This window comes from Odocoileus virginianus, chromosome 1, assembly GCF_023699985.2.
Source record: "Odocoileus virginianus isolate 20LAN1187 ecotype Illinois chromosome 1, Ovbor_1.2, whole genome shotgun sequence".
Classification (NCBI taxonomy): domain Eukaryota; kingdom Metazoa; phylum Chordata; class Mammalia; order Artiodactyla; family Cervidae; genus Odocoileus; species Odocoileus virginianus.
The window spans coordinates 59,825,560-59,850,564 of record NC_069674.1 but is presented as its reverse complement, the minus strand read 5'-3'; the positions used below and the strand labels follow the sequence as shown (position 1 = coordinate 59,850,564).

At 38.3% G+C, this 25,005-nt stretch overlaps 1 protein-coding gene across 1 annotated transcript in view; it reads right to left on the bottom strand.

Annotated features, from left to right (window-relative positions):
* ZNF277 (zinc finger protein 277) overlaps positions 1-25,005 on the bottom strand; it is a 132,747-nt gene that overhangs the window by 2,210 nt on the left and 105,532 nt on the right. Inside the window, 8 exon segments of the mRNA XM_020889389.2 lie at positions 160-334; positions 1,449-1,472; positions 1,475-1,490; positions 3,106-3,202; positions 5,256-5,323; positions 13,834-13,966; positions 16,773-16,883; positions 24,039-24,130. Of these exon segments, the coding sequence (XP_020745048.2) occupies positions 160-334; positions 1,449-1,472; positions 1,475-1,490; positions 3,106-3,202; positions 5,256-5,323; positions 13,834-13,966; positions 16,773-16,883; positions 24,039-24,130 (716 nt within the window).

Sequence of the window (25,005 nt, the reverse complement as noted above, 5' to 3'; positions counted from 1 at the left end):
TGTAACAGGGAAATTATTTTAAAAGAAAGGTTTTTGAAGATTTTTACTTTTTACCACAGATTTGCATTTATTTTTTATTTAAGTTTAAAGGAATTAAATAAATGGATGAGATAATGGAGAAGGAGCAAAGAAATATATGTCTGGTTGAGCAGAACTCACTGTGGTTGATCCCATGTCTGTTTTTCAGGAAGCAGCGAAGTATGTTTAGCTTCTTCCATATGAATCCTTAAGTCTGCTCTGGACCTGAACTTCTCATGGCAGCCATAGCATCTACATTGGTGAATCTGCCTCCGAATGAAATTGACCAATTTTACTTGCTGATAGAAATTCAATCCTGAAAATGGTAGTATACAGAATCATCAGACAGCTGACCAGACCCATTTTTGCACTGTTGCAATTTTTTTAAAAAGAACCACTTCTCTTTATTAACCAACCTGAAGAGGCAGTGCAGATTTAAAGCAAAATAAGAGATAGAAAATAATAACAGCCAGTACTTATATAGTGCTTATGTACCAGGCACCGCTCTAATCACTTTTCATGCATTGATACGTTTAATCTCCACAATACCCTACCACATAGGTGTTACCGTATCCACATTATACACCAGGAAACTGTCCAAGGCTGCACAGCTAGTAAGTGGTAGAGCCAGGATTTGACACCAGGCTATTGGCTCCACAGCCCATGTTCTTTACTATTAGCCTATTACATACACAACACATATACATGTCTGTAAGAGCTATAAAGTAAAGTAACACTTTCAAGAGTCTAGGAAAGTAGTCGGTGAGTTGAGGGGTGGGACGTGAGCTTTTATGGTCTTGGATATATTAGCAAGTCAGTACTTTACATCTTCATGACACTAATATTTCTGTCACAGTGATCTACTTGGGTACATCTACAATAAACACTCGAACTACACTACCAAGCAGTGCAGTAGGTGTTTTTCATTCACTATCCATTCTCTACAACATTCTGCTGAGCTGAGGCCCAATGTCACACAGCTAGTAAGTGCTGGAGCTAGACTGTGAACTCCAGTCTGACTTCAAAATCCATGCTTTTTCCACTAGCCCCCTCCACTTTACGATAAGATATTAATCATTAACTTGTATGCCCTCCTCCAGGGGATTTTCCCGACCCAGGGATTGAACTAACGTCTCATGTCTCCTGCACTGGTAGGCAGGTTCTTACCACGAGTGCCACCTGGGAAGCCCTGTTTTATTTGACATCATATACGTAGGAAAAAAAAAACAAACTATAAATCAAAACCATAATTGAATATTGTAGCTCAGACTGTGAATCACTGTTTCAGGAAGTCCCACTGAGACCATCTGTGGAGAGACACATTTTGGCTGTACACTGTCCAATCACAACTGCAGAACACAGGCATTGTTCACGGAATGGTGTATGAAAAAAAGCAGCAGCATGGAAAACAATTTCCGAATCAAACTTACCAAGTTCTGACTTTATTTTGAGAGATCAAATTCATGTGCATCCTAAAAAAAGGAATGAATGTATCTGTGAGCATATAAATTATTTAATCTTTCAGAATGAAAGTTTAAACAGACAGCTTACTCACAGGAGTTTGAACACTGCAGAACTCAGTCTCAGTTCATCATATGTTTTCAAAGTCTTCGAAATCTACACCCAATTGCTTTATGAAGCACAGTCCAAACAAGTCATGTCAATCAGTTAAAACATTTTAGTTGTTCACAGCTTCTATCTCCAGTTTTTATCATTTACTCTGTATGCATTCTGCAGTCTGACAAAAGGGTCTTCAGTCTCTCGGTAAATGCAGACCTACTGTACTGTGTGTCTGGACTAGAATTATGACTATAGGTCCTTTGCTTCACAAGTAGATAGGTAATTTTAAATATTCTGCTTTTCCTTTTATACTGTCAAACATGGTGTTTAAACCTGCAAGTTTCTTCTCACTCATATCTTCCCACAAATTACATGTCTTTTGATTTTTACGATGCACAGGCTTATTTTTATTCTGTTCCATTCCTGCAATCGCCCATCTGGGTAAATGCTTCAACTTACAAGCTTACAGAGAATAAAGACCATCTAACTCTCTGTGAAGGCATTCAGTGTAGCACCACAGGCAGGATAATTAAGAATTCCATGATATGTTATCACTTAAAGTGACTCAGCAGAGGTTGAGGACACCAGTCAAGGATCCTGCAAAGGGAACTCTTAACACAGGATAGAGGGACCAAGGCACCTTTCAATTCAAAGAAATTAGGATATTGTGAGATTAGGATATTTAAGACTGGAAACTATACATATGTACTAGTGACAACCTGCTTCAGACAAAATAATTCTCCTTTCTCTTGAGTTAAATGTCCATAGCCTTTTGAACACCTTCCAGGTCCTTGTTTTACTGAACTAAGAACAGTTTTTATGAATGAGAATGAAGGTGGGTCAACCAGGAGAGTCTGCTCCACTACTGAAGAGCTGAGGGGGTGGGGGGGGGGGGGTGGGAGAGAGGGCACATCAGAATAATCCAGTAAAATTTTTCTATTATACTCAACTCAGCTCCCAATATAACAAAAGAATAGCATGCAGAAGAGAAAACACAAACCGGAAATGTCCTCAAATTTCTTCTCTTCAAACCCTGGTAACTGAGGGAGCTGTAAAAGCACACGCTGTGCCCTGACCACCTCCATGGCTCCCCACCCTCATCCCTCCCAAGGGCTCTGTAAACGGCAGCTTTCTCTCTCCCGCTCTCCTTGTTCACCAGCAGGGGAGCACTGGGAAAGACTCAGAACTGCCCACACCCCGCGTGTTGTTAATCGTGGTTGCAGATCCTACAGGTTAAGGCAGAACTATCTCATAAACACCTCAGAGGTGGGATGGCATCAGTGGTCTGTGAAATATCAAACTAACAGTCCACCCAGGTTCAGTGAACTCCATTTAACTGCCCTGACTTCTGCTTCTCTTTGATGGACCCGCCCTGACTCCCATTTTGCTTACAGCACTTTAAGGAAGGGGAAAATAATCAAGAGACTAAAGGTATAAATGACTAAAGGTATGATGAGGTTGCAGTAATCATCAACTTCTCCCTGTCAGAACAACAAAACAAATGTCAAATGAATCAAAGTATCTCACCTCCATGTGGACACATAATTTCTCAATTGTTTCTGCTTGCTTTTCACAAAATAGGCAGACAGCAGACACAGGGTGTTCTTCCCAATCAGACCAGTCACTGTGTTAAAAATAAAACAGCAAACATGGAGCTTCAAGGGTATACTGAACAGTGACCTGGTATTACTTTCTGCTCCCTAAGAAACCCTGCCAGTCCCTTTCAACTCTGACATTTCTGTAAAGACTGTCATATTATGACTTTTTGATACAATTTTTGAAATTCAAAGTAGCACCATGAAATTAATAGAAACAGAAAACAGGTGCTGCTCTATTTTCTTATATTTGCCTCTCTTTCTGAGCAGCTATTTCACTACAAAATCAGCACCATGTCTTTCTGGGCCAACCAGATTTAATTTGCAGAGAAGACATATCAGGAGATGGGATGCTCTCTCATTAACTCCAACCACTAAGTGCGCATGCTGAGAGGTGCAGTCAGTGCTGAGTGTGTTTCTGCATGAAAAATGGCATATTTTAAAAAGGCAACCTTGCATCTTTCATGTGGGAAATACTGATCATTTTAAATGGGGCAAGTGTTAAATTTGATGGCAGATATAAAAAAGCACACAGGGCCTTTTTTTTTTTTTACCACTTTCTCCCTTCCTTGCATTTATTTTTTGAGATACTGTCAACTTCTTGTCACTGCTAAACCAGGAGAAGCAAAATCCCAGGAGAGACAAAGGCTGAACAGCTTTGAGTGAGAGGAAGATGAATAATGGGGAATCCTTTTAGGTTGAAAAGAATACTTCTTGAGCTTATAATTTCAAGCAAAGAAGCTGTGAATGTTTTAAGTTAGTCATCAATGGGATGAACACAGAACAAAGTTAACCGCAATTTAGTTGTTAAATTCTCTATTCTAACAGTAAGGAGCATGAAGAGTTCAAAGATCATATCAGTTTAAGGTCTAGGGATCAATGGACTAATGAGTAAAGAATTATGGAGTATATTTTTCTCTGAATTATATATTACCTGTGTGTTCAACGATCAGCTGTAGTAGCAAAACACTATTTAGTTGGAATAACAGTTGTTTTAATTATGTCCAACTTATTTTGGTGTTATCATTAATTTTATTGAAGTATAATTGATTTACAATGCTGTGTTAGTTTCAGGTATGTAGCAAAGTGATTTAGTTATATGTATATATTCAGTTATATATGTATATATTTGTATATATATATATATATAATCATTTTATAAGCATACGTTTTTAATAAAATATCTGATAAAAAATCTGGTATTTTTTATCAGATTCTTTTCCATTAAAGGCTATTACAAGATATTGTCTAATCTCCCATGTTATACAGCAGAACCTTGTTGTTTACCTATTTTATATATAGGAGTGTATATCTATTAATGGCAAACTCCTAAACTTATCACCCCCTTTCCCTTTTAGTAACCATAAATTTGTTTTCTATGTCTGTTAGTTTATGTTTTGTAAATAAATTCATTTGTGTCAAACCTTTAGATTCCACATATAAGTGGTATCAATTGATATCTGTTTTTCTCTGACTTACTTTATTTAATATAATAATCTCTCAGTCCATCTATGTTGTTGCAAATGGCATATCATTATATCATTCTTTTTAATGGCGGAGTAATATTCCATATCTTCTTTATCCATTCATCTGTCCATGGACATTTATGTTGCTTCCATCTTTTGGTTACTATAACTAGTGCTGCTATGAATGTTGGGGTACATGTATCTTTTCAAATTAGAGTTTTCATCTTTTCCAGATATATACACATGAGGGGGATTGTTGGATCATATGCTAGCTCTACTTTTAGTTTTTTAAGGAACCTACATAATGTTCTCCACAGTAGCTCCACCAATTTACATTCTCATCAAAAGTATAGAAGGGTACCCTTTTCTCCACATTTTCTTCAGCATTTATTATATGCAGACTTTTTGATGATGGCCATTCTGACTGGTATGATGTATCAAAAGTTATTTTGATTTCAAGTTTTGGCTATATTACATGAAATGATGCATGGCTTACAAAAAGGGTTCTCTTTCTTTTTATTCTATCTTTTCAGAATGGTAACTTAAAATCAAACTAAAGAACTATTTTCCTTTTCTTAAAATACTGTGATTAAGTACCATCAATAATAAGTCTTACTCTTCCTGATGCTCTAGCAACTCCCGATCATCTTCTAGTTGAACTTCTTCCCAAGATTTTCCGAGTTCCTTTGAAGGAAGAACAGAGGGATTAGAGATAAAGAGGGGAGGTGAAGGGGGAAGAGGGGAGAGGAGAGAGAAAGTAGACACTGAACTCAAAACAAAACAAGACAGTACCTAAACGCAAATGGTTTTAAAACAATATAAGCAGAATATAGTAAAGGTGTTATTTCAGGGTAAGAAATGATATAATCTAACTCAAAGTTTAGGATTTAGGATATATCCTAAATGGTTAGGATTTCAGATATATCCTAAATCAAACATTTAAAAAGCATGTAACAATGATTAATAACATTTAAATATGCTTTTCTTTTTTGGAGAAGCAGAGATAACCTTTCAGTCAAATTCTTTTCTCTTAAATGTAAATTAGCATTTCTCAGCCCTGGATGTACACAGGAACCTCTTGGGAATCTTTTAGAAAAACCACTAATATCTTTTGAGAGAGACTCTCCCAGCTGGACTCTGCTTCCATCTGAGGTTCCCAAAAGTCAATTTCCCATACAGCAGCCACAGTGAACTTTCTGCAGGGTACCTCGCTGTTTGTCTAGCGAGGGCTTCTCACACTCCAGACAAAATTCAGAGGTCTTCCCATGGCTTATAAGGCCTCCATGGTCTGCCAGGCTCCCTCTCTATCACTGTGTTCCAGCACTTTTTCTCATGCTTAGCTGGCTCTGGTCAGACCTCTCTTTGGTTCTTGCTTGAACACAGCAAGCCGACTTCCACCTGGCTACTTCTACACTTGTTGGCATTGTTTGCCTCACATATCCTAACATGGCTCTGTCATCCTGAATGTTACCACTTCTTTTTCTGAACACTGTCTAAAACACCCCTTTTTCAAGTTACTTTTTATTCTGCTAGGATGCTTTATTTTTCTTCAAAGCATTGATCATACCCTGAAATCATTTCGTGGATCTGTTTTCTTATTTCCTGTCTTCTGCACTAGAATGTCTGTGAAGACACGGGTTTTGTTCACTGTTATATTTCCAGAGTCAGGCATACAGCGGGTACTAGAAATTATTTTTTTGAGTTGAATTGTAACTGAAAACATCTAAAAAATGTGATGCCAATTTAGATCTTACTTCAGAAGTTTTGTGCATGTTGAGTAAATAGTTAACGTATAAAAATCACATGGTACCAGGTAATAGTTGGTACTCAAATATCTACTCAAATCCCTTTTATCTCTTACAGTTCATGGAGGAGTTCCACCTTTGCAGGGCTATGTCAGACAAATTTAGTCATAGTTTCAGCAAAACTTAATGCAGTGATGAGCAGGAATGCTTTCTTTTGGCCCAACATGTCTCTTTTCTCCCTTGAGTCATTTTTTCTTTCTCTTGGCCTTTCTTCTCTCTCTACTCAATCTTCCCACTGTGCCATGCAAAAACAGACACTGCATTAAAGAGGGATACAGAGAAATATTACTGGGCACTTTTCCAAGCAGTTAAACTGTGGTAACTGTCAAGTCCAACCTCACCTGATATAATACAGATATTTCTGCTTTATATCCTTTTTTTTAGAAAAACATTACCAGAATTCACTCTCAGTTAAAAATATTTTCTCAAGGAAGGTATTCATTTAACTAAAAACAAAGGACTACAAGAGCCATTATGATTTAGACAAAAAGAAAATCTATCATTCGTCAACTTAATGAGAGGTTTTGCAGCTGTCATTATCTATCAGCTAAATGATGCATAAACTCAGACACGCAGAGATTTACCATAACGTCATTAGAGACAGTTAATTTGGACTCCATAATGGACTTCCCAGAGTCGTCATGAAGTGTCTAAGCATCATTATGAACAGTAAGAATGGCCTCACCATTGCCAACAGGATTCTTATTAGATGGAATTTTTGGTGATGAATTAAATCTTTTATGCATTGGTTGGTCTCTTTGGACACAAACTCAAGGCCACTGCTGCAAGATATTACTCAAGGATGGGTCATTTGGGATATTACCATTCAACAATACAGGCAAATGTTACTTATCAATAAATGTTTTGAGCCCAAAATGATGAAAAATATCTTTCACTGTCAAACTTCCAAAGTCAAAGCATTACTTTACAGCTTTCTCAGTATTGAGTACAACACGGGGATTTATCTAGGCAATACAGCACTAACCATTTACTGCTTGAGAACAAAAGAGAACTCTGTGTTCATTAGTATAATAGGAAACAAGTGATTTGACTGTGACAGTGGCTGAGACTTTCCTAGAGTGCTCTGCCTTGGTACAGTTAAATGTATGATTTATTATAAGAACAAAACACAAAGAGAAAAAAAAATTAGTCTCTGATTAAGACACTGTGCCTACTAATGAATCATATCAGGAAAGAGAAGAACACACACACAGAAAACAAAGTTGGAAAGGCATGTCAGTAAGATGTTCAGAACACCTCCTCAAACCTCTGCATCAGATGGCTTATGATCAATGAGGGAAAAAACATGGGGAAAAAAGGTTCCTTTCACCCAGCACCCTTTCATCTCTAAAACTCACACACTTACACATGCTTATACACAAAAAAATCCATCAGAAACAGAGACAGTATTTAAATGTAAATAATTACAGTAGAGAGAATTATAACAAGACTGAAAAACAGGTTAAGAGCCTACTTCTGTTGGGGCTTCCCTGGTGGCTCAACAGTAAATAATCTGCCTGCCAATGAAGGAGGCGCGAGTTTGATCCCTGGGTTGGGAAGATCCCCTGGAGAAGGAAATGGCAACCCATTCCAGTACTCTTGCCTGGGAAATCCCATGGACAGAGGAGCCTGGTGGGCTACAGTCCATGGGGTCACAAAGAGTTGGACATGCCTCAGTCACTAAACAACAACAATTTTTTGTTACAGATGGGTTTGTATATTTTAAAACTAAAAAAATTTAAATAAAAAAATGAAACCACTGCAAAAATACTTCCCTTAAGTAAAACTCAGGCCTTGAACCATGAGCACCTACAGAACATGTAGCTGAAGCCTTGAAGATGATGTTAAACAGTCTGCTGCCCTCTGAGGCAAGAGTATTTGAATACGAAACTGCCTGGGACCTTCTCCCCTTAGCTGTTCCCCCCACCCCAACCCCCATTTCACTGAACCTTCTGTCTGCGAGAAAACAAAGCATGAACTCTAAGTAGATAATTTAGATTATGCAAAAGACCTTTAATATATTGATTTGCAAATCTATCAGTATTTAGAAACTGATATGAGTTATTAAACAGGAAAATTATTTCTCCCAAGAAAGAAGATGGAATCTATCAATTTGCTGAGCCCAAAAGGGACCCCAAACAGCCTCTTTGTCCTGATCAGGGACCAGGACATTGTTTAGTGATCTCCCACCTTTTATGACTCTCAGAGTGTATCTTGCCAGGAATACCCTGGATGCTTCCATTACTGCTGGTCTGAAAATTCTGTTCTGAAGTGGGACACTCTGTGAGCACATGACTCAATTACTGCACAGATCTACTACAGGAGAGGTCAAAACATTAATTCTGCACACACCATTACAAAGTGTTGAAATTAATGTGCTTACACATCTGGTTCTCATACCAATCTCTAAGTTCCTTGAAAGTAGCAGCTGTTCTGCCATATTTTTCTTTCTGTTCCACCAGCATCTGGTACCTGGAAAGCACTCAAACATTTGTAGAATGTATGAAGTCAATGAAATTTCTTCTGAAGGAAAGAGGATGTGAGAAATGGATGTGCAGACACTAGCTACTAAAACAACAATTCAATCTTTTGCCTACATCCACGTACTCATGTCAGTTTTTTCCCTCAGAGGAATAAACAATGAATGACTCTCATTTCTGTTTTTCTTTTTTTCTTCTTTTTAATCCTTAAAAAAAATAAAGCAGGAAATTCCTGGTGGTCCAGTGGTTAGGACTAGGAGCTTCCACTGCTGGGGGCCTGGGTTTGATCCCTGGTTGGGGAACTAAGATCTTGTAAGCTAGGTAGTGCAGCCAAAAATTTATAAAATAACAATAAAAAACTGACCTGCTCTTTAAAGTCCTTAAGAAAAAAAAAACACAATGTGTTTATTGCTTAACTAAACTTTTAGAATAGTTTACTCTTGATAATAAATATTTTTCATTAATGAAGTCTAAAAGAAAACTAAAATGAAAAACCACTGGCCCTCATTTTTCTCCAACTATACACTATTAATATTTGGGACAGTTTTAAAAAATATATTTAGCCTATATATTTTTTATACCTTTATTTATAATATTCCAAGAACACTGTTAAGATTAATACTTCTGATAAGCACTCCTCTAGCTTAAGGCACTGATACACCTTTAGAGATGTTATTAGCTTTTTCAATTCTTTCCAAAGGTAAGTTTACATCATTTCCAAGCTATGAAAAACCTAGACAGTGTATTAAAAAGCAGAGACATTACTTTGCTGTCATAGGTCCATATAGTCAAAGCTATGGTTTTTCTAGTAGTCATGTATGGATGTGAGAGTTGGACCACAAAGAAGGCTGGGTGTCAAAGAATTAATGCTTTCAAACTGTGGTGCTGGAGAAGACTCTTGAGAGTCCCTTGGATAACAAAGAGATCAAATCAGTCAATCCTAAAGGAAGTCAACCCTGAATATTCATTGGAAGGACTGATGCTGAAGCCGAAACTCCAATACTTTGGCCACCTGATGCGAAGAGCCGACTTGCTGGAAAAGACTCTGATGCTGGGAAAGACTGGGGGAAGGAGGATAAGGGGATAACAAAGGATGAGACAGTTGAATGGCATCACTGACTCAATGGACATGAGTTTGAGCAAACTCTGGGAGATAGTGAAGGACCGGGAAGCCCAGCATGCTGCAGTCCATTGGGCTGCAAAGCGTCGGACACGACTGAGTGACTGAACAACAACAAGGCATCATAACACTTCTTTTTTTAAAAAAATCTTTCCTATGGTTTCCCTGGCAGTTCAGTGGTTACGACTCCGAGCTTTCATTGCCAAGGGTATGGGTTCAATCCCTGGTTGGGGAACTAAGATCCCATAAGCTGTGTAGCATGGTCAAAAAAGGAAAAAAAACAAACAAAACCAAAAAATCCAGAAACAAAACACTTTACTGTTTTTGGCCTCAATGGAAAAGCATAGAGAGCTAAGACGGTTAGGGTTGTGGGCTAGAGCCCCTAAGGAGCCGATCAGTCGGCTTTACGTGACCGTGGGTCAGCTTCTCCTTTGGTAAAAAGGACAGTAGGCAAAGGGTGTGCGTGTGTGCAGATCATTAAAAATGCATCACCATTAACTGACCAAATCCCCAAACCAACCCAAAGTGTAAGAGGTGGGTACTGCTACTATTTCAATTGTAAAAACTGAGGAAAAATGGAAGGAAACTGATGCAGAAAGCTTTAGCTATGTGACCCTGGAAAATCAACTTCTCTATGCTCTAGTTACCTAATCTATAAAAGAGGATAATGACAAAACCTGTGTCACTGGGATGTGGTTAAGAGTAAATGACTTAATATAAATACCTAAGACAGTACCTGGCACATCCATGCATGCGTGCTAAGTTGCTTCAGTCGTGTCTGACTCTTTGCGACCCTATGGACCATAGTCCCCCCAGGTTCCTCTGTCAATAGAATTCTCCAAGCAAGAATACTGGAGTGGGTTGCCAAGCCCTCCTCTAGGGGATTTTCCTGACCCCAGGAATGAACTTGGATCTCTTATGTCTCCTGCATTCGCAAGAGGGTTCTTTACCTCTTTACTAGCACCACCTGGGAAGCCTGTACCTGGCACATAGTTGGTACTCAAAAGCTGCTAATTAAAACCAAACCAAGGAGAATGGGTATGTGTACATGATGTACGGCTGAGTCTGCTGTCCACCTGAAACTATCACAACATTGTTAACCAGTTATTTCCCAATACAAAATAAAAAGTTGAACCCCCCCACCAAAAGCCTTAAAAAAAAAACTATCAGTATTACCCTGAAGTGATTTAATTTTCATTTTATATGTTATTAAAGCCTTTACATTCTCCTGAAGTATTTCTTTCAAGCCATGATTCATCCCACATGAAATCTGGGCTCTCCGTGGGCAGTACAATCTAGCACACTCATCTAGAGCCAGCTGGTCCTCACGGATAATTCCAGTTTTCACAGTCGTACTATTTGATGCCCGTATTGAACTTTTCTAAAAGTGCCAGCAGAATCTGAGTGAGCAGTTTCTCTGAAGTCTCCTCTAAAAGATAAACACCTCCAGCTATGTACAATGTTCTGCTAATCCTAAGCTCTTGACTATTAGTTTAAAAGAGCCCCAGAAGGAAGTACTAGTAAATTGCTTCCACAGCTTCCTGCAGTAGCTGAGTATTTCTTAGAGCTAACACTGAAGTCCATTCCCTGTTGGATTGGGCTGGGCCCTGAAGTAGTGTTTGCTCTAGGAATTAATGACTGAGTGATTTCAAGAGAAGATTGAAAGACTCAAAGGGTGCCTTTACCTTTAGCTAGTTGTAACACATTTGTAGCAAACCACAGCAACCTCTCAGAGACAATCTTTAAACACATGCTAACCTTATTTCTCAAGGGGAATTTTATTTTAATATGCTAAGGATTAGTTAGAACAGGCAAAAATTTTATCCTAAAGCGGAGACTTTCAACATAATTCAGAATATGCTTTCTGTCCAATAGATAAAATGGCTCATTATTATCAATTATGCCTTTTGTGGCCAATGGACTTGGATTAAAATTCTTTCAAATTAAGAGCAAAAAACACTTTCTATTTGCTTTAGAAAGCTGTCAGAACTGGAACTCCTTATCTTTTTATCAATTCCAATGCAGAATTACTTAACTCCTTCTCTTGTCATGAGTAGTTTTGTTAGAGAACCACTGACTGCAACTGCCAATCCTAGACAGGCACGATAACAACCACTTTGTATGAGTTATCATAAACAACAGGAGGTCCTGGGAAGTAATGCACAACTAACAAGTTACCACCAACTGGAAGAATTCAGGAAAGGTCAAAAGGAGAGAGGAGATGCCAGTCCATATGTCCTACTAACTTCCCAGAATCCTTCCTGCTGAAATCCATCTTAGCTGAGAGATGTGCACGCCACCAGGAATACCCATGAGTCAAAATGATTGGCCACAGACAACCAGGAAACTAAACCACTTACCATAAAACCTGAAATTGTGAGCCATGTGGCAGAACAGTTCTCCTGGGTTCCCTTTGCTGCTCTACCCCTGGTGCCCCTTCTCAATAAAGTCTCTTGCTTTGTCAGCATAAGAATCTCCTTGGACAATTCATTTCCAAGTGTTAGACAAGAGCCCACTCTTGGGCCCTGGAAAGGGTCCCCCTTCCTACAAGTTTCCTTCCTTTGCTATGTATACGTAAAACAAAAATCAGCAGACTGGGTTCAGGGCTGGTAGCACTCTCCAGTCTGTATGTCAATCAAAAATCTCTTTTTAAATTTCCAAATGCACCTAAAGAGAAGGACATTTGCCTCCAACTGAATACCTCTTCTTACACAAAAAGGACTGTAATCTACAGAGGCCAGTAAATGGTATGGAGGTTTCTGGGCAAGGAGAGTTTACAAAGTATTTAAAATTCTTGACATGGTAACCCCATCAATCCATCACATACATATATATGTATATATATATATATACATATATATTGTGTGTGTGTGTGTGTGTGTGTGTGTGTGTGAAAGAAAGGCAAAGATATTTTAAAAGGGGAAAAGGTCATGAGTGAAGAGACTATAAATGATTATCTAGCACAGTACCCAGCACACCCAGAAGTCAAAAATGTTTTTAGAAAAGAATATAGAAGTCCCTGTATTGATATATACAGAAGTATATAGTATACTGGAGAAGGAAATGGCAACCCACTCCAGTACTCTTGCCTGCAAAATTCCACGGATGGAGGAGCCTGGTAGGCTACAGTCCATGGGGTTGCAAAGAGTCGGACATGACTGAGCGACTTCACTCTCTTTCTATAGTTCCTTTTGGAGAATGAAATGGCAACCCACTCCTGTGTTCTTGCCTGGAGAATCCCCATGGACAGAGGGCCCTGGTGGGCCACAGTCTATGGGGTTGCAGAGTTGGACACGACTAAGCAACTAACATACATACATACATATAGTATACGGAATGTAATAGTATATAGAATATAGAAGTCCCTGTACTCAAAGTGGTGGTGGTGGTTTAGTCACTCAGTCGTGTCTGACTCTTGCGACCCTGTGGACTGTAGCCCTCCAGGCTCCTCTGTCCACGGGATTTTCCAGACAAGGATACTGGAGAGGATTGCCATTTCCTTCTCCAGGGGATCTTCCCAACAAGTAACAGACAATAAATGGGTGGCAATGTGTAGCTATCCAGATGTTTTACATTTATTTATTTGAGCAAGATCCCTACAAGTTCTAGAGACACAACCTTTTTACTATATAAACACCTGGCAAATCAAGAGACAAATCAAATCACGTTACCTTTTGTAAACTAACCATTTTAAAACTAACCATTGCTTCAAAGTATCCCTCAACCACATTTTGATGTTTGTAGACAGGCAATCAAATTTTAAATTTCGAAGAGAAAAGAAAGCCTTACCAAATAGTTGATGACATAAAACCGGTCATATTCTCTGTTCCTAGGATTGATCCGACGATGCTGTTTCTTCCTCATATGATCTTTAAGAGTATTTTTATCTCTGAAGGTCTTCTCACAATACAAGCACTGCAAGCTACAAGAAAGACACAAACACTGAGATTAAGTAAGTCCCCTGAAAAGCTGTTGCAGCAGACCTTTATTATTATTACTATTACTGGGTCTTAAAATTTACTCATTTTTTAGGTCTCATAGAGTTTTCAAACGGGATGTAATATCTTTTTTGGAATCCCTCTCCCTTTATTCATTTGGCTTTAAAGGATGTGTATTGTGGTTTATTTTGTAGTTGGCTATACTGGCCAACTTGGCTATTTAAAACTATGATAAAGGTATCAATTACCCAAAACTGATTTTGGTGCTTTACTAATTGAATTGAAATATCTATTCTGAAAACAAAAATGAAGGTATGCTCTCCATATAACTATAACGATAACCAGCACTGGCTGCTTCCCCGGAGTGCAATGATTAGCCTGAGGTTTGGCACATCCTGGGACCTGATTTGCAGGGTTTAACTCCTAGCTCCAGCTGTGGGACTTGGTCAAGTTACTTGCTATCTCTGTTACCACTCATTTTCTGATCTCTAACCTGAAGATAACACATTTTAGAGTATACTTATGACAATGTATACATATAAATTCATAACCATGAGACTAATTTACACAAAACATGAATACATGAGCACATTTAAACCATGCTTTATTTATACATATATGAATAAAATGCCCAGCATATTCATGGCACACAGTAAGTGCTGCTTTTACTATCTTATCACTCACATGTACCTTCTGCTAGAGTATTTCCCCTAACTGGGAATCATTACCTAATGTGGCAGTAATGACCAGTTTCGAACAGATTACTAGCAAAATGTCTTTTCTCATACTAAGCTGGACAGTTGACACTGCCTGGAACTTCTACCCAGCAGTCATAAGAGTTCTACTTTCTAGTCACAAAGAATTCATGAAAACACTAAAATTATAACCGAGCAGGACACTATGGGGCATTCCCAGGACACAACACTTCCACCATGTCCTCTGCCTGCCTCTTGCCTGTAGAAAAGTTGCAGTCTTCCAGGCCTCCCCTGAGTCAGAAAAGTCTATCTCAAGAATTAATGATTGACAAGATAGGAACATGTAGTGACAAAAACAGCAGTTGGGTCAGGAGAACTTGCATGAATTTGAATAGTAAATCACCCATGTGGCAGTCATGGCATCTTTAGTTCCTTCTTGAAGTACCTGATGATCATGGGCACGTGGGCTCCAGATCTACTGGAACCTGAGGATTGATAATGTTAACCCTTGTGACACCAGCCTGTTACCTCCACATCAATCAATCAGAGAACTGTCTATAAGCTGATCAAACATCCTGTGATTATCCTCCCTCAACTTGCCTTTAAAAATGCTTCCCTGGACACAGACATAGAGAACAGATTTATGGACACGGGGTGGTGGGAGGGAGGAGGAAGGAGAGGGTGAAATGTATATAGAGAGTCACATGGAAACTTGCATTACCATATGTGAAATCGAGAGCCAGGGGGATTTGCACTATGACTCAGGGAATGCAAACAGGGTCTCTGTGGCTATCTAGAAGGGTGGGCTGGGGAAGGAGATGGGAGGGGGGTTCAAGAGGGAGGGGACATACATATACTTATGACTGATGTTTGGCAGAAGCCAACAAAATTCCGTAAAGCAATTATCCTTCAATTAAAAACTAAATAAATTAAATTAAAAAATTGCTTCCCTGAAACCCATTAGGGAGTTCTGGTCTTTTGAGCATGAGCCACCTGTTTTCCTTGTGTGGCCCTTGCAATAAACCTTTCTGTGTTAAACTGATGTTTTGGTTTGCTTGGTCTCACTGTGTGTTGGGCACATGAACTTGGGTTTGACAACAAAATGACTGAAATAAGTTTTTGTTGCTATTTTGAATTCTTTTCCATCTTTACCAAACAACATCTCAATTATTTTTTATGCCACAGAAGTAACTATATTCTTTTATAGTAAACAATTTATGGGCAACAAGTTGATTAAGGATATTCATTACTGCTAGTCTTGCTAGAGAACACACCTGGTATTATTTTATAAATGAAGGATCATTCATTAAAAGAGTGAAGAGACCTGTTTTAATGTACTGTTGATGCCAGAATATGAATTTAGGATTTTATAGTAGGTATTTCTTGCTCAATGTTACTGCTCCAAATGTTGTGGGCTGAGACACCACATTATTAGTACTATATTTAAGTGAATAAAGTTAGGGTTTGAGAGTAAAATCTTGAGCCCTTCCTTAGAAAGAAGAGTGAACCCACATTTTGGTGATGGAGAGAATTTTCTTCCCTATTTTTACAAGTTAAACAGTCAGAATATAACCTCAAGAAAAGTGGACTGTTATGATATATAAATGTAAATTAACACTAAAGTTAAAAAAATACAAGCAGGATGCTATGTTTCACCTAAAGTTGAATATTATCTAGGAATCCGACTTTACTAAATGTGTAGAATAATTATAGAGAGAAGTATAGAAATTATGAACCAAAGTGAAGAACAGTAGTTACTCAGGGAGATACTAATGAGGAAGGGAACAAAGAGAGACTTAAGGGACATAGTAACATTCTCTTTCTTATGCTGGTAAGTATATTTTTCATACCCTACATGACATACCTTATAGTGGTATATACATTGTTTGCTACATATGACATTTATATTTAAAGGTGATTAAAAGGCAATATGATCTACACAAAATAGACTGTCATATAAAATGTGAACTCCTCCAACATGAGAAATTAGAAAATTCTATTTTTTTAATTACTTGTGACTATTAATTTTTAAAAATTCACAATGGAGTCCAAGATTAAGATACCTTTAGGTTGTGTTTCATAAAAATGTACTTACTTGTCAAGCTTTTTCTGTAATGTACACAGAAATTCACTGCAGTTTACAATGTTGTCTGGCAATCCAATGTTGAAAGCATGTTCTCTGGCCATGTGGTTCAAAAGAACAGATCTAGGAAGAAATTTGAGCCATCTGCATTATTTATAACTCATCTAGGAACAAATCAGGTCAGAAGTAGCATTTATATAATGATAACAATACTAATTAGAAGACAAGCAAAGGTTAAACACAGCGACATACCAGAATGGGTTACCATTTCCTTCTCCAGGGAATCTTCCCAGCTCAGGGATGGAACCTGTCTCCTGCATTGGCAGGTGTATTTTTTTTCTATTACCACTGAGCCACCAGGGAAGTCTATGTAATAGTATGCATAAACATATCAGTTCTTTAAAGGGAGTCCACAATCTGTCACTGAGCAGGACTACACTCAACTGGTGAATTGAGTCCTTTAAACTACTAAATAAATGTGCTTTGCTTACTCTTCCAATTAATGAGGAAGAGACAACCGCTCCAGCGAAATACATAAACAAACATAACCCAGGATCACAGACATTTAGTTAGCTTATGATTGGATGCAAAACTGGAATCCACAGTTCACATATCTAATTTCATGTAAAGGTTATGATAACTTGCATACACAATGACCATCTTTTTGATCAGTTCATGTATAGAAGGAAAATTTTAATTTATGTAATATAATAGTGTAACTTTTACACAGAAAAAATCTTATGTGTAAAATACATACTTTGGGCGTTTACCACAAATTTAGTTCATAAAACAAAGGTGACAGTTTTTGGGAACTTATTAGTACACAAACCAATGATAGACTATGTACAGTGACATTACGCAGTTTATTTTTTCTAGCTTGTTTAGACACATAGCTGGCCCCAAATTGCTTTCATTGTTTTTTTTTCTCTTCAGAAAGTGAAATATAGCAACCACCTTCCTGAAAATGTTTTACTTTTTTCTTTACTATATAACAGATACATTTATGAATCTCATAGTTCATATGTCCATTTGTAAGATCACTTAAGTATTACAGACAAATATGAATAAAACTAGCATGTGCTGGACCACTCCACAGTGCCTTCTGGGCCTGTAAGGGGACCCCCGGGGACAGCCCAGACAGAGCTGGACTTTTCCAGGGGTTCTAGGCATGAGGCCCAGGCTGAGGAAGGGTCCAGGCAGAAGCAGAGGTGGGGTCCTCTTTCAGGGATTGGGATGGGTGAGTGGCAGGCTATGTGAGGCAGACGGTTGGAGAGCTTCCCCTAACCTCAAGGCTGTACTGGGGCAGAGTTCAGTGCCTCTAGATCCAGACCCTATATTGTACCTGGAAGGATTCAGCAATCATTAACAGCTGGTTCAAGGCCTATGGATGAATTAGGAGGATTACTTCATCCTAGTCTGTGTGGCATTAGGATCTCTCACTTTTTTAAGAGTTGTACTGAATGTACTTATGGGAGATTACTGCTCTCATTTCTCTGGGACCTAAAGGCTTGATATCTAGGGTCCATAAGTTAAGAGATGGGAGCTAAGCCAATGCATTTTTCCTCTCTCAAATATTTCTCCCTTGTTTCATTGTAGGAATAAAGGTTTCCCTACATAGTTAAACAATGCAGTTTGCCTGAAGCAGTATCAATTGGGATAAATGATAGGTTGGCCACAAAACTTAAAAGGAAAATCTGGGTAATGAGATGATCATAGGGGATTTTCAACAAAGTTCAAGCACCCTTCTAAGTATCTAGAAACACACATGTGCAGGGCTGTGTGCATCCCAAGGAAATCCCTGAGAATACCGTAATCTTTCACCTGTGGCTGACTCTGAGACTCTACACAAGCAGGGAGTGAAGGTTAAGGCAGAGTTGTAAACTGATGGAGCACTGAAGATAGGTCTCAAGCCAAACACAGAACTCCTTGGCAAAGGGAAGAAGGTATGCTTCCTCAAGGCAATTAAGTAAATTGCTGCCATATCATTATTGAACACTGAGCTGAGTAAATATGTTCAGCAGCCATACCGGACAAAGAATACATGCTTCCAGAGAACGAGTTCAGGAAACTCACTAAATACACAAATAGCAACAACAAAAACTCTGGTTGGGTAGGGGACAAATCTAATTTCTGTAGTTATCACATTATTTAAAATGTTGAGTTTTCAACAAATTACAAGACGTGCAAAGAAAAGAAACTATGGCCTACCATATGAAAAGAAAGTCGTCAGTAGAAACTGTCACTATTTCTGAGTAAGCCCAAATGTTGGACATAACAGACAAAGATCATAAGATAAATTAGATTATAAAAATATGTGCAAAGAACTAAAGAAAACCATGACTAAATAATCAAAAAAAGGTATGAGAAAGATACCCTGACCAAAATGGGAATACTAATAAAAAGATAGAAATTCAACAAAACAGACAAATTCTGGAGATGAAATGTATAGTAACTGAAATGAAAAATTCACTAGAAGGGCCCAAAAGAAAATTTGAACTAGCAGAACAAAGAATCAATGAACTTGAAGATCAATTGAGGTTTTCCAGTCTGCAGAAGAGAAAAAGAAACAATGCTGAAAATTAAATTGAGCCTCAGAGATTATTACATCTACCAATTTATGTATAATAGGATTCCCCAAAAGCAAAAAGGATAGGGGCAGAAATATTTGAAGAAATAACAGCTAAAAACTCCCCGAATTTGATGGAAAACATTAACTCAAACATTGAAGAAGCCCAACAAAATTTCATGTAGAATAAATTAGAGAGACTCATACCAAGAGAAAAAATGAAGATGAAATCAAGACATTACCAGATAATAAAACCTGAGAAAATTCATTGTTAAAGGACTTGGCCAATAAGAAACTAAAACAAATTCTTTGGGATAAAATAAAATAATGCAACATTGAAATGAATTAGCCATGGATTTACATGTATTCCCCATCCCGGTCCCCCCTCCCACCTCCCTCTCCACCCGATCCCTCTGGGTCTTTCCAGTGCACCAGGCCCGAGCACTTGTCTCATACATCCAACCTGGGCTGGTGATCTGTTTCACCCTAGATAATATACATGCTTTGATGCTGTTCTCTTGAAACATCCCACCCTTGCCTTCTCCCACAGAGTCCAAAAGTCTGTTCTATACATCTGTGTCTCTTTTTCTGTTTTGCATATAGGGTTATTGTTACCATCTTTCTAAATTCCATATATATGTGTTAGTATACTGTAATGGTCTTTATCTTGTTAAAATAATGTTGTAAAGTAATTAGCCTCCAACTAATAAAAATAAATGGAAAAAAAAAACCAAATTCAAATATGATGGGATATAATGAAAAAAAAAAAATAAAATAATGCTAGATAGTAATTCAAATATACATTAAAAAAAATAAGCACCAGTAAAGGTAGTCACATAGTCAAATATAAAAGGCAGTATAAATGAATTTGTTTATAAATCTTTTCTTTCCATATCTGATGTAAAAATAACTGCATGAAACAAAAATTTTAAAGACATGTTAATGAGCTTATTATGTATAAAGATGTAATTTATGTGACAACAATAGCACAAAGGAGTGGGGGAGAAGCAATCCATCTTGGAGCAAATTTTTTGTGTATTGTTGAAATTACACTGGTATTAATCTGAGTTACATGTTTTAAGTTAAAAATCTCAATTGTATTCCCCAGTGAATTATAGTGGGCAGTGAGTGGACCACTAGAAAATAACTCAAAAAATAAGGTAAAAGAAACAAGGGAATTGAAATGGTGTGCTAGAAAATGTCTACTCAACAAAAAAGAAGGCAGTAATGGAGGAAAGAACGTCTTAAAAACTTAATAAATAAGGAAAGTAAACAGCAAAATGGTATAAGTAAATCCCATCTGAACAGTAATTACACTACAATAAACATAAATATAGGAGAGGAAGAATGTACTCATTTTTCTATCCTTGACCATTACCCACACCATATGTTTTTCTATTCTTTTTATGCCCAGGCTGGAAGAACACAAATATAATCCCCAAACATTGCTAATATCATGCATGGCTAGAATCAGGTTATATTGTTAATCTTTCCTTATAAACAGACCTTTCATAAATAAGAGCTGCAGAAGGAAAGGGGACATTTTATAAAAATAAGACACTGCTTATCTTTATCACTGGTTAAAGCTACCTGGCAAGTGGTGCAGTGATAAAGAATCTGCCTACCAACAGAGAAGACGCAGGAGACACAGGTTCGATCCCTGGGTTGGGAAGATCCCCTGGAGTAGGAAATGGCAACCCACTCCAGTAATCTTGCCTGGTAAATTCCATGGACAGAGGAGCCTGGCAGGCTATAGTCCATGGGGCTGCAAAGAGTTGTAGAGTGAGCAACCACACATGCATATGCACTTGGTTGTATGGTGCAAGATAAAGCAAACTTCTGTCTCTGCAACAGGCTGACTGCCTTTCTCTATCAAACTTTCACTCCTTATATCCTGATACCCATGTATCCCTGAGTTTAAGGACATATATTTCAAATCATGTCAGTATCTACATTTATCATAAAAACTTAAGCTATAGAAAACAAAAATATTTGTAGACTTTTAATACTAGAGATTCTTAATAACAGTCACACAGCTCCTCACTGGGTTAATAATAGTCTTAATGTTAAATCAGAAATAACATGTTAAAAGGAAGTAGCAGTGCTTGGTAAGCTTTTTGATAGGGAGGTGGTCCTCACTTGCATCCCCATAAATCTCTTTGATATAGACAGTGTTAAAAGCATAATGACTGGCCTTGGCATAGGTTTTCCTCTATGCTAACTGATCTATATGAGTATCAAATCTTTATAACTGGTGTTTTCAAATTTGATGCTTCATCCAAACCCTTTTCTAAATTCAAACAAACAGTTACCCTCTCCTTTTCCATGTTTTTCAGACGACAATGTCAGTTACTGTGCTTAGCCCTTTTTTTTTAAACTAAAGACTGCTTTCCTTCAAGTGGTCAGCAGAATGATTGTCCACTCTAGGTTGTCACTAAAACTATTCCCATTCCCTAGAGGTTACAACTTCATGACTTGTATTTAAGTTAACGTACACTTGTAAATATTACTGTTGTATAAAAAGAACTTAGTCTGGTCTTTGTCTTTGGCTCCAGGCACTGAACTTCAAAAACCCTCGGAAGTTCTCTAAGATTATTTTTGTTATGCCAATAAAGTGACTTGTGGTAGGCTTCTAGAATGCTTCAGAACGGGGGTTGATTGCCAGAAAGACTAAATAACTAAGTGATCAAAGTTTAGGAACCCAGAGCCACCCTGACCTTCAGAAAGGAGAGAGGATCTAGAGACTAAGTTCCATAATTAAATTAAGTATGCTCACATAATGAAGCATGTAAAAATTCTGGATACCAAAACTCAGTGAAGATTCTTCGTTGGTGAATACACTGACGTGCCAGGAGGTGATAGATTCTGATTCTTTGAGAAGGCACAGAAGTTCTGTGTTAAGGACCCATCCAGACCCAGCTCTACGTGTCTCTTAATCTGACTGTTCCTGATCTGTATCTTTTATGGTTAACACTTTTCTGAGTTTTGTGAGTCATTCTAGTGAATTAATGAACCTAAGCAAATTAGAAGCACAAGCTGGAATCAAGATTGCCGGGAGAAATATCAATAACCTCAGATATGCAGATGACACCACCCTTACGGCAGAAAGTGAAGAGGAAGTAAAAAGCCTCTTGATGAAAGTGAAAGAGGAGAGGGAAAAAGTTGGCTTAAAGCTCAACATACAGAAAATTAAGATCATGGCATCTGGCCCCATCACTTCATGGAAAATAGATGGGGAAACAGTGGAAACAGTGGCAGACTTTATCTTTTTGGACTCCAAACACTGCAGATGGTGATTGCAGCTATGAAATTAAAAGATGCTTACTCCTTGGAAGGAAAGTTATGACCAACCTAGATAGCATATTAAAAAGCAAAGACATTACTTTGCCAACAAAGGTCCATCTAATCAAGGCTATGGTTTTTCCAGTGGTCATGTATGGATGTGACAGTTGGACTGTGAAGAAAGCTGAGCACTGAAGAATTGATGCTTTTGAACTGTGGTGTTGCAAAAGACTCTTGAGAGTCTCTTGGACTGCAAGGAGATCCAACCAGTCCATCTTAAAGGAGATCAGTCCTGGGTGTTCACTGGAAGGACTGATGCTGAAGCTGAAACTCCAATACTTTGGCCACCACATGTGAAGAGCTGACTCATTGGAAAAGACACTGCTGCTGGGAGGGATTGGCGGCAGGAGGAGAAGGGGACGACAGAGGATGAGATGGTGGGATGGCATCACCGACTCGATGGACGTGAGTATGAGTAAACTCTGGGAGTTGGTGATGGATAGGGAGAACTGGCGTGTTGCGATTCATGGGGTCGCAAAGAGTCGGACACAAATGAGCGACTGAACTGAACTGAACTGAAGCAAATTATTGGTGGAAATCCCTGCATTTGTAGCCCGTTTGTCAGAAGTGCAGCTGTCCAAGGGAATCTCTGAACTTGTGTGGTGTCTAAAGAGGGGGCAGTCTTGTAGGGGATGACCACCCTTAAACCCACAGTGAAGTGAAGTGAAGTGAAAGTTGCTCAGTTGTGTCCAACTCTTTGCAACCCCATGGAAGTCTCCCGGCCAGAATACTGGAATGGGTAGCCTTTTCCTTCTCCAGGGGATCTTCCCAACCCAGGGATCGAACCCAGGTTTCCTGCATTGCAGGCAGATTCTTTACCAGCTGTGCCACAAGGGAAGCCCAAGAATACTGGAGTGGGTAGCCTATCCCTTCTCCAGTGGAGTCGGATGCTAACTCTGTGTGGTTAGTTTTAGAACTGAATCAGAGTATATCAGTTGGTTTTAGGCCAGCTGGGGTTGGTGACAGAATTATCAATTCCCCATTTATTTTCCCCCTTAGATCTTTATCATTTTTAATGTTTAAAAATAAAACACCAAAAGCTGCTGAAGGTTTAGAGTTTACAAGTTAACACAGAAGGGCACATCTGTTGCACATGATCTTGGCCTGTCAACAGATTTTAAAAAGCCCTACAACATTAAACACAAATCTATTTCTGGCTTTTAAAAAATTTTATTCCCCTACTTTGCTTAGAGCAAAACATTCCATCTTTGATGTTTGGTGTATTAAAAAAAAATTACTGTGGATATATTAAAGGGCACTGAGCCAATTCATGTAACTTAATCTATATAAGATTAAAACACCCACTGTCAGTGTTTTGATAAGTTTTCAGATGAAAAACAGTAACATTTAAATACATACACAACAGCTACCTGTTTCCGAGGAATTCCTCATTGCAAAACATACAAATGCCATGAAAGCTGTGGTCATTTCGTTCTTGTTGCTGTTGCTCTAGAATTTCTTTCTGTAAAGGAAAAACAGATACATTACGTTATCTTTAATAAATGCATAGCTAGCGAGTGAAAAATGTCATGGTCTGGTTGGGAGGAAACCAGAGAGAGGCACAGAGGAAGTATATGAACACTGATGATATTTCAAATTTCTGCATTCCTGTTCTTGTACCTAAACTCCAGGTCTATACAGCTAAATGCCAGACAACATAGTATTTGGATAGTATTTGGATAGCTATGTAGGAAACAAAGTCAACAGGGTCTTATCATCCTTTCCCGACTCTGTCCTTTCTTCTATCTTTATCAGTCATCTCCCAATCTCACTCTCTTCCAAAAGCAAAAATGTGCTCCTTTCTGAAATTCTCAGTTTAGTTTGTAATCAAGTTCTGATCAGTGCTTTTTACTTGATCTGTCTTTCATGTTACTTCTCGCCACCAATCCCAATGCCATCACCCTCAATCCAGTCTTTAGTCAGTCATTACGAGATGACTATGAGTAAGTCCCCTAGAGGGTCTGCCTGATTTTAATCCTTTTTTCTACCATATTCATCCTCTCTCTGGCAGGTAGAAAAACCTTAAAATTATTTTCATGTACAATTATCTTGTTACTCTCCAATTCGTATAACTTAAAACATGCATCAGTGACATCCTAGTCTATTCCCATTTCTGCCACGTAGTCAGTTCTGAACTACAGTACAACAGGTAAAGAGTTCAGAATCTGAACCACTGAGAAGAACTAGATTTGAAGCCTGGTGTGCTGCGCCCCATGGGTTTGCAAGGAGTCGGGCACCACTTAGCAACTGAACAACAACTACAACTCACTTGTACTTGATATTTTATTTAACCTCTATAATACTTAAGTTTTCTCAATTTTAAGGTGAAAATATTAC